Source organism: Larus michahellis, chromosome 2 (genome assembly GCF_964199755.1).
Source record: "Larus michahellis chromosome 2, bLarMic1.1, whole genome shotgun sequence".
Taxonomy (NCBI): domain Eukaryota; kingdom Metazoa; phylum Chordata; class Aves; order Charadriiformes; family Laridae; genus Larus; species Larus michahellis.
In genome coordinates this window covers 34,570,532-34,580,537 of record NC_133897.1, presented here as the reverse complement: position 1 = coordinate 34,580,537, position 10,006 = coordinate 34,570,532, and the positions used below count along the sequence as shown (strand labels likewise).

At 42.1% G+C, this 10,006-nt stretch overlaps 1 protein-coding gene across 1 annotated transcript; it reads left to right on the top strand.

Moving 5' to 3' along the window:
- Window positions 1-4,544: 4,544 nt before the first annotated feature.
- Window positions 4,545-8,111, top strand: POLR1F (RNA polymerase I subunit F). Its single transcript, XM_074574823.1, has 4 exons — window positions 4,545-4,818; window positions 5,009-5,150; window positions 6,324-6,532; window positions 7,643-8,111. The coding sequence occupies exons 1-4, from the start codon at window positions 4,601-4,603 to the stop codon at window positions 8,043-8,045; spliced, it is 972 nt and encodes a 323-aa protein (XP_074430924.1). The 5' UTR covers window positions 4,545-4,600; the 3' UTR covers window positions 8,046-8,111.
- Window positions 8,112-10,006: the final 1,895 nt, after the last annotated feature.

Below are 10,006 nucleotides of genomic sequence, written 5' to 3'. Positions count from 1 at the left end.
AAACCCAGTGATACAGAGATGCCTGATATACTGACAGGAATATCTACCTTCTTTGGTCAATGTCTTTGTTAGAGAGAAAACAGTATTCACCTTATCATCCCGTATTTGCTCAAATTAGATTTTTGCCTGAGAATAACAACTTAATTCCATTCACATTTCCAGTCAAGCGAATTTTTACTACTGTAACTATTGTGTAACTTTAGCTAATCCCTCACATTCATTGATTCTGTACGTAACTGAATGGTGGCTCTCTCTCTCAAAAAAACTTTACAAAACTACCCTAACAGAATTCCATATTTAGGGCCACAAATTGAGACCCCCCAGTGTCATTTAGATGCTTAATTCTCACTGACCAAGCATCCCAGGGTTAGTCTCTATTTGGGATGAGGGTCAAAGATATCGAAGCAAACCTATTACCATACAATACAACTTCAAACAAAACTGAGAGTTTGAGTACTGATTCTTCATTCAAAGTACCACAGCAACAACTGTCATCAAAAATACTGTAGGTTTTTATGATACCACACGAAAAATGTGAAGCCAGCTAAAATATTTGAAAAAAAAATCTGAGCATGAGTTTTCTACTGTACATGAGTAGAAACATGAGCTTTCTTTGTAACTGTGAGGCCTTTCTTCATTTCTCTTTTTTATAGAGCACAGGTTGTGTGATGAGGAACCTGGAATGGATTCAATTTCAAAACGCACCGAGTCCTTTAAGCACATGGCCCTAAGAGGGGGCGTATCTTCTACTCCAGCAAAGTGCCAGGGGCACTCTTCCACTCTGCGTGAGGGGCAGTATATTCCATTGCAGCTAAGACTTCCAGGATTTTAATGCTGGATGGAGGCGGCCCTCTGAATGAATGAGCTGCAGCTGCCACAAAAGAGCTTCTATCCAACATACGATGTCAATTCAGAAACCTGGACTGAAGACGGCAATGACTGCATGGGAATAAAAGATCAGTTGAGAGGTGCTGGATATGTGGCTGTTAATGAGTCTCCTTACTGGAGGCTGGCCTTCTTTCCATAAAGAGAAAACAAGACAAACACAGATAAAACAGGAAGGAAAAGAACAGCAGTGATTCAAAATGCAGCTTTTGGTTTTGGTCCCAATTGTTACTGGCGACCTGACCACTAGAGAAAAACAGGCTCAGCGCAGTTTTATCAGCCACTGTGAGACTTGGCAAACGTACCAATGCTGTGCTGTTTTAGACATTGATTTTAGCTGCCTCTTTGGACAGAGGCTCACTGCAGTCCGCTGCTAAAAGGTCAGCTGAGACAGATTGTTTTTAAACTGAAAGCTAACATTGAGAAGTGAAAAGAAGATATACAACTGGGGAAGAAAAAGAAGACAAATTAACGTGGGGATATCAGCACTTTAGTGTTACGGGTCCAAGTGATTTTAAGAACTGAACTGTAATGAAGGGAGGTGGTAGTTGGACTGAGATTCCTCTCTTCTGTCAGGACATCTTTTACAATCAGGTAATGAAAGCCCAAGTTATACGATGGGTCTGAATTCCCTAGGAGACTGCAAGACAATGCTGCTTTTGGTCGAGATAGGCTATGTTGCATCAGCAAGCAGTGTGACCCGACAGGTGTGGACTCACAGAGAAAAAAAGCTGGTGCTGGGACCAGGTATCTCCACCAAAAGAGTTTCAAGAGGGCTATTTTGAATTAGCTCTGGCCTGACCTCGTACACTGAGTGACCATTAGGATTTAAAGTTCATTCTCCAGCTTACTTTGGCCTGAAAGGAAATCTGGAAGACCCAAGAGCACTTTGCAGTGAAAACCAAAGGACAGTAGCAGGGATAAATGGAGATTCAATTAGAATGTGCAGACCTGACCTCAAGTAAAATACCTACACATGACCACAGCACCATCTGCCGCCAGGAGCGATTCCTGTCTTCCAGGCCAAATGGTAGTCACAACTACACAACACACAACTCTCTTAAAGACAGCTGGCCTTGTCCACATAGTTTAGGGTTTAGCGCATCCCTCTGCAGTCCCCATATAGTATTTGTAGGCTTTGAGACATTATTATTTTGCCGTAGGTTTTCAGTTTAGAGTGCCTGGTACAAAGCAAAAATATTTTTGCAGCCTGTCAGAGTGAGACTTTCTGTAGGCTGCCAGGAAGGGGCACATCCTGCATGCACCAGGGTACAGCACGCACGAGTAAGGAGTTTTCTGGGGACAGATGTCCATGGAGATAACCCCGGATTCCTGCAGGCCCAGAGGGAGGAAACCCTCTGGCACCATCTTGTCCAACCTGCCTACAGGGAGAAAAACAAAAGTCCACATTTTTGTTCATGCTGCCTTTCCATCTTATTTGGAGTTTTTGTTTAAGGAGCACAGTTAGGTTTTTATTATCCTGGATAAAGCGGAGCGTAACCCTTAGTGCATTATACGTTCTCACTGCAAACTAAATCCACTCATAAATAAGAGTTATAAAACATATCTTTCATTTAGGAATAGAAGTGGATGCAGTTATTGTATAAGGTCTTTAACCAAGATTGAAAGCACATTGCAAGGATTAAATATGATATGAATAGATGAAATAAAAAATACAGGTATTTCTTCCAAAAGGCTGAGAGCATATAACATACAATTAATTTCAACAGACATAAAATACCTTGGAGGATTAAAGCCACAAGAGAATACAGATTACAGTAGTTCAAGACATTTTCTCTTTCAATTTTGCAAGTTGAGTCTGACATCTGAAAGCCATTTTTATGTCAGTTTTTTCACACTAATCCAACTTAACTTGCAGTAAAGTACTGCAAATTATATGGTTTGTTTTACCTGTGAAAACTAACAATGTCCTGTCTTCGCAGCATGTTCAGTCAAAGAAAACCTTCTGGTGATATAGTATTTGAGTAGTTTCAAAGGCTTTTGTGTCACTTAACATTTTATAGGGAGTTCAAGGATTTCTGTCATCTGACGTAAGGCTTGTTTTTATAGAACAACAGTGTTTCTGAGGCCTCCACAGCATAAAGAAATGTTAACACTTTTAATAAAACTGATATATCAAAAAATTATTTTTATAACTCCCCATGTGGATTCAATCAGTTTGAAAGGGTACATTTACTAAAACAAGTTAAGCTGATATAAATGGGATTGTATCAAAGAAAGACGATCTCTTCAACATTTTGCACCAGTTCAGTCAAATCAGGTTAAAATTAAATCCTAAGGCAATACTAGACAAGCTTGTGCTTATCTAAAGCCTGACCGATGTTTCTGGACAAAATCTTCACTCATCATCCACAAGTTTCATTGGTTACAACAGGAAAACAAGCTTTTCTTTTTTCGCTATCATTGTGGCTCACTTTGTGGGCCATTGCAATTTACAGTGCACCTTTTGATTTTTGTTCTCTCTTGCTTCTCCTTCTGTCTTTTAGCACATGGTAAAAAAAAGTGTTATGAAATTTCTCATTATATGTACAAATTAGACCCAGGCCCTAGCAACAGAAAACAAATTCTGCATTCTTAGAATTGCCACATACGAAGACCAGCATTTAAGGTAATTTGATGTCATGTCTTTTGTCTAAATCACCAAATGATTTAAATTTAAATCAATTTAAATTTACAGTGACATCGCAACACAGCATTTTGTCAAAACTACCAAATGAAAACTACCTGTTCAAGGGCAGGGAACTGCTGGAGAGGGTGCAGGAAAGGGCTACCAAAATGATTAGGTGACTGGAATGTGTCTCTTATGAAGAAAGGCTGACAGATTTGGGTCTTTTTAGTCTGGAAGAGACAACTGAGGGGGGATCTTATCAATGTGTATAAACACTGAAAGGGTGGGTGTCAGGACGATGGGGCCAGGCTCTTTTCAGTGGTGCCCAGCGACAGGACAAGAGGTAACAGACACAAACTTGAACATAGGAAGTTCCATCTAAACATGAGGAGGAATTTCTTTACTTTGAGGGTGGCAGACCACTGGCAAAGGCTGCCCAGAGAGGTGGTGGAGTCTCTGTCTCTGGAGACATTCAAACCCCCCCTGGACGCGTTCCTGTGCAGCCTGCTCTCGGTGACCCTGCTCTGGCAGGGGGGTTGGACTAGGTGATCTCCAGAGGTCCCTTCCAACCCTACCATTCTGTGATTTAGGTTCACGGGGCAATTGGATGCATGAGGAGGCACACTGGATGCAAAACCAGTTCAGAAGCGAAAATAAGTGATGCCGACCACGGAGGTATAATCTGAGGCGGCAGTAAATGGTGCGCCTGAGAGCGCACAGACGGGTTGTGGACATAAACCGCTGCCTCCAGGTGCTCCCAGGGCTGTGGCTGTACGGGGGAGTGGCGCAGGTGCCCAGCAGGAACCTGGGGGGCCGCGACCCCGGATACCCACAAGCCTCCTCCGACACCGAAACAACCGGCCCGGTTGCTCAGAGCGGCTTCGCCGCCCGGCCCGGGCCCGCCACCGCCACCGGGGGCCCGCCACGACCGGGCCGCACGGCGCGGCCCCCTCCCCCCGACGCCGTCACTCGGAAGTGCGTCATTCCCTGCGGCCGCGACCCCGCCACTCCGCGCCCCTGCCCTGCGTGACGCCATCACGACGCGCCGTGGCGTGTGCGGTCGCAGCCGTCGCCGCCGCCCGCAGCATGGCCGTGGCCGCGGATCCGTCGCCGCTCGCCCCGGCGCTGCCCGCCGCCTCCATCCCCTCCTTCGCCGTGGCCCGCGGCCTGGTGGGGCGGCGCTACTCCTGCCTGGTGGTGGCGCCGCACCGCCGGCACGTCGCCCTGGCTCCGCGCTACCTGGGCCGCAAGCGCACCGGCATCCGCGCCCAGCTGGACACCGAGCTCCTGCGCTACTCGGAAAGGTGAGGCCGGGAAAGGGGCGACCGGCTCGGGGGAGGCCTCGGGCCGCCTGGGGGCTCCGCGGCGCCAGCTGGGCCCGCCGCCACCCCCGCCCCCCCCCCCCCCCCCGGGTGGGGCTGTCTCTGGCCTAAGAGCTAACGGTCCTCCCCCTCCCCTTCCTTCTCCTTCTCGTTCTCTTCCTTCTCCTTCCAGCCTTCAGGGTGTGCCGGTGGCTTACGACAACATCAAAGTGGTGGGTGAGCTCGGCGACATTTACGACGACCAAGGGTTCATCCACCTGAACATCGAGGCGGACTTCGTCATCTTCAGCCCCAAAAAAGGGAAAAAGCTGGTGGTACGTAGGCGCGTTGACGTCTCACAGGGCATTTTTTTAATAAAGTGATCACAGCTTGACTTATCTCTATCATAAGCAGAGGTCTGGGACTTAGGTGGAGTTATATTTTAGTTTATATTAGTAGTTTATTCGTGTACAAGTAGTTTACAGTAGTTTATTAGCAGTTTGCAGTAGTACTAGTAGTTTTTATTTTCCTGTGTCTGTCCCTGTATTTGTTAAATTATATATATAATATTTATGTATTGCTAAAATATTGCCTTATAAGGATTATGTATGATTAAATACTATGTCATAGTTTTGTATATCATTTATATCAATGCTCCTTTCTGAAGACCAGATAATTCTCAAATAGGTGTGTTTGTTCTTAACAGTGGCAGGAATGTTTAGGATGTTCAGGATGTTCTCGTGGATTTATTTCCTTCGAGTACAAGAGCAGTACATCAAGTTGAAGCCTGCCTTTCAGTAAAAGGAGATGTGTGGCTCACAGAACAGCTTTAAGCTTGTTAACACCCTTGCTTCAGTACTTGTGGGAAAAATAAGTTGGGAGTTGGCTTCCATTCGTTGTTGCGACATACCTTTTGCAGCATGACGTGTGTCTTTGTAAATGTGATTAAGAAATGAATGTGTTCTCCTGCTAGGAAGAGAATGGAAATACTCTCAGTGTCTTTCATTTATCCTTGGGGAAAGCAAAGGTGAATAAAGTTCGGCGTGCAAATGTGTCAGCAAAACCTGCTGAATGAAGTACTCTCAAAGCTTTTTATGTGTCATCTGTATCTTTAGCTGCTAAGTAGTGCTCTTCCAGCATGAAGGCTGTTTTAGGCAAGTAAGTCAGACTTAAAATGGCTTTGATGCAAAGTTGATGGCTGTAGTGTGAGGAAGGAGTTATCTGTTCTATTCAAGTACTCACTGTGGCTGATTCCCATGTTTCGACTTTCTTTCTCTTGCCAAATAGAGGTTCATTTCTACTTTGTGAGTAACTGTATGAAGAGTATGTAGGAATAACTTTGATTTTAGTGAAGAGTTAGCTTATGTGCTAGATAAAATGACTTTGTAACTTGTGCAAATAAAGTCTTGTTGAAAAGTGTCCATATAGGAAACTAAATATGTATCATACATGCATTTAAAGGGGTGATCTTTACTATAGCCTGATACGACATTCTTTTTCTATTTTAGGGTATAATTAATAAAGTGGCCCCTAGTCATATTGGTTGTCTGATACATGGATGCTTCAATGCTTCTATCCCTAAACCTGAACAAATGTCGATTGTACAGTGGCAAGAGCTGGGGTTAAAAATAGGGGATGAACTGAAATTTCAAGTATTGCACTTGGATTCTGATGCAGCTGGGGTGTTCTTCATTCGAGGAGGACTCACTAAAAGCAGGTATTGTTCCCTAATAGAGAATATTTTTGAATGTTTTAAAGGATTTGTTACAAGCTAAATTATTTCAGTTAACATCTTAATCTTTAGGCTTTCTTATTTTTACACAAACCCATGTCTATATATACCCTGTGTTAGTTATCTTAAACTAAACTTTCCAGTGTTAAGGACTTGAATGTAAGTTTTCTCTGGAAAAATAAAATTAAATTTTTTTTTGAGCTTTAAAAATGGTGACTGTGCTGACTTGTGAACTCTTGATTGCATAAATAATATATATGTAAAACAGCACCCCCAAATGTCTAGAGTAGCTGTGTTTATGAATGTGCATAGGCTTTTCAAGTGAAAACACTCCAGTTCCTGAACGCAATGTTTACAATGCTGTTTACTTACACACACATGCTGTACTACTATTGAAAAAATCATAACATTTTTCGTTTGGTTTTTCTTTTTGAATCTGGAAGGAAGTTCTGGGTTGTTTCAGTGAACTTACAATGAAACGAAACGAAACGATTTTGTCCTCAGTGCCTCTGGGGACATCTCCTCCTCGATGGTTTTTAACTGCATTCTTTCCATTCTCCAGCACACTCGGTTGCAAGGTACCTGCTGGATTTTTTTATTTTTGTTTGAGGTGGTTTTTTTTATTCTCTTTTTGACTTTTCTGGCATCACCTTTGTTTTAACTCTGCAGACTTCAGCAAAGCAATTGCTTGGTAAAACCAGCAGTGTGTCTCATGTATGACTGAACAGGCCATTGGCTGTGCACGTATGTGAATAACTTAAAAAAACCCTTTACTACATAATGTATAATTATGTATTATTGGAAGAAGGAGTACAAGAAAAGAGGAAGTATCAAAATGGTCTGTACAGCATTTTATAAAAGAAAGTTAGGCTAAGATTTGAAAGAGAATATTGCTTGTGTGGTAAGAGAAAAGCTAGTCAGGAAATAGAAATTACCCTGAAAGTTAAATGGGCTTTATGATTGTCTGTAACCAGAGTATCATGTGCTCCATTTGTTGTTGGTTTTAGCGGTATGTTTTAGCAAATTCTGACATTTCACTGTGTGAGATGCACTGAGATGTCTCAACTTAAGCTTATTTTGTGTATTTGTTTACAGCATGCGGCCCAAGCAGTCTGTGACCATTACTGACAGTACAAATGGAGATGAAATTCAAAACCTTGACCACCAGGAAAATGGCTTGAATGACTCTGGGGGAGACAATGTCACAGGGGAACCTCTGGGTGAGATGGATAACACTGGGAGGGAAAATGCAGAAGAGCAAAATGCTGATGCTGTTAATGGATTATGTGATGATAAAAGCAAGAAGAAGAAGAAGAAGAAAAAGCATAAGCAAGAAGAACAGGAACATGTATTGCCTACTAGTGACTCCAGTGGTTACCAAAGTGACCATAAAAAGTCAAAGAAAAAGAAAAGAAAGCATTGTGATGAAGTCGAAGAAACTGAATTATCTCAGCTGTCCCAAGAACCCAAAGCTAAAAAGAAAAAGGACAAAGTCTGAAGCGCCTTTCCTGAATAAGATTTTAGACGGTTTTGATATACTTGCAATAAAATCCTGTTTTCAAAATGCATATGTATATTTCTTTACTAAACAATCTGCTCTGCTAGGTGAGGTGGTGTTTGTGTGCATACATGCACCCACAGCTTTAAAGGCAGGAGTTTTTTAAGAAGTGATAGAAGAAATGGCATAGAAGCAATATCTGCCTGTTTCATTTACTGGAAAATAAGGCACAGAAGAACAGTGGAATGTAATTAACAGGAACATGTCTCACCTCTCCCTGCTTCCCGGTTCCACACATTAACCAGGAGCTAGCTGTGGTCTTTGCTACTCTAATTCCATCTTTGCTGCTCGGTGTCTTGATTTTATAAGGGCAGATTAGGCTTACATTTGGGGTTCTGGGAAATAACATCTCAGTTCCCAGGGGCTGAGAGGAGATGTTTGGGTTTTTTTTAATTATTGTAAGGGGCCATGAATGCCTGTGAATGAGACTGCAGCCTGACTTAAAAGTTAAGCAAACTCTAGTGTCTTGGATCTTTCAAAACACCTTTTGTGGTATTCTAGGAAAAGCAGTATGATCAGTTTATTCAGAGCAAAAGGGAAGACAGGAGAAGATTAAAGTAATCTGGTGTAATGCAGTACCACTTATGGGTTAGAATACCACTGAGATATAGGCCGATAAAGCAGTTGGTAATGGAACATACTTTGATAAAGTTCATTTTTATGCATCAAGTTCATTGACTTCACAGTGGTGGTTTTTTTTAAAAAAAGCTAAAGTGCGACTCCCAACTTTTTGTGCTAGGTGTAACTTTCAAACGCTGCTCTCTAGAATAGGAGGTAGCTACTGTCAGTATTTTCCAAACTGTTGGAATTAACGTTAGTGGAAAGTTCTGACAATGGGATAATGACAGTTAAACATTAACAAATGTACCTTTACTAAGAACTAATTTTCCTGGTGTACACGTATGATAATTTTTTGGGTATCGGTACTCCTGGTTGCAGCCCTTTTCTATTGTGAGTTCTGGGGAGGACTGTAGTGTGACAAGGCTAAGTCTTTACCTGAAGTAGGGGAGGCAGTGGTTACTTTGATATTGATTTACCTGTTACAAGAAGATATAACCAGCTCTTTGGAAGCCTTGTGAGTAAGTAGCATGTATGTGGAGACTTGCTGTTCATCTGTCTGTTCTTATTGAGAAAACATTTTGCTCTAGTGATTATGCTGGTGCTATTAGCTCACTTTACTAGATTTATATACAGAGCCTAATAACACATCCATTCTCATTGAACATATTCTGAATTTGAAGTGTGACAATACTTATTTTAGGGCTGACTGTGCTATATTAATGTCTTTTATTTATCTTTAAAGCTCCAGACTTACCAAGTCAAATCTAAGTTTCTGTGTTCCAGGCTGGATGGCATGGTGGTACATCATAGGCATTTTAAAGTTGTCATAATGCCATAAAGAACCGAGTTAACAGTTTTTGAAGATCTATAAGGTGAGCTTAAATATCTGTTTAAGGACAGCTAAACTTCAGTATATCCTCTTTTGCTTGCTCATCAGCGTACTTGGTCTTGAAACCAGTTTCTGGACAGTCCTGAGATGAACGTGAATTGTCCCTGTTGTGTTTCTACATGTGCCAACACTGACACTTGAACTACATTTGGTTTCATGGACACTGTGTCATCTGTCCATTCTTCCTGTACTGTGACAAAACTTGAGAAGTTGGATAAAGTTTGTTACACGTTTGTTACAGCACACTAGAAGGTCAACTGAGGGCAGTATTCTGGCACGTTAAGTGTTGCAGAGAGCACAAGAAGTCTCACCGTAACATGCTTAAACTTTAAATACACAGGACAGGCTAAAGGTTGGGACATAATTTACAGTCAGAAATTATCTGTTGGCTTTTCCCTCCCCACACCACACCTTTTTTTTTTTTTTTTTTTTTAAATAAGTTGATGTAGAG

What these genes read in the sequence shown, in the direction of transcription:
- POLR1F (XM_074574823.1), top strand. Translation starts at nt 4,601, where the DNA reads ATGGCCGTGGCCGCGGATCCGTCGCCGCTCGCCCCGGCGCTGCCCGCC. An exon ending in AAAAAGGGAAAAAGCTGGTG is followed by an intron (nt 5,151 to 6,323) that starts GTACGTAGGCGC and finishes TTTCTATTTTAG; the next exon opens with GGTATAATTAATAAAGTGGC. An exon ending in GGAGGACTCACTAAAAGCAG is followed by an intron (nt 6,533 to 7,642) that starts GTATTGTTCCCT and finishes ATTTGTTTACAG; the next exon opens with CATGCGGCCCAAGCAGTCTG.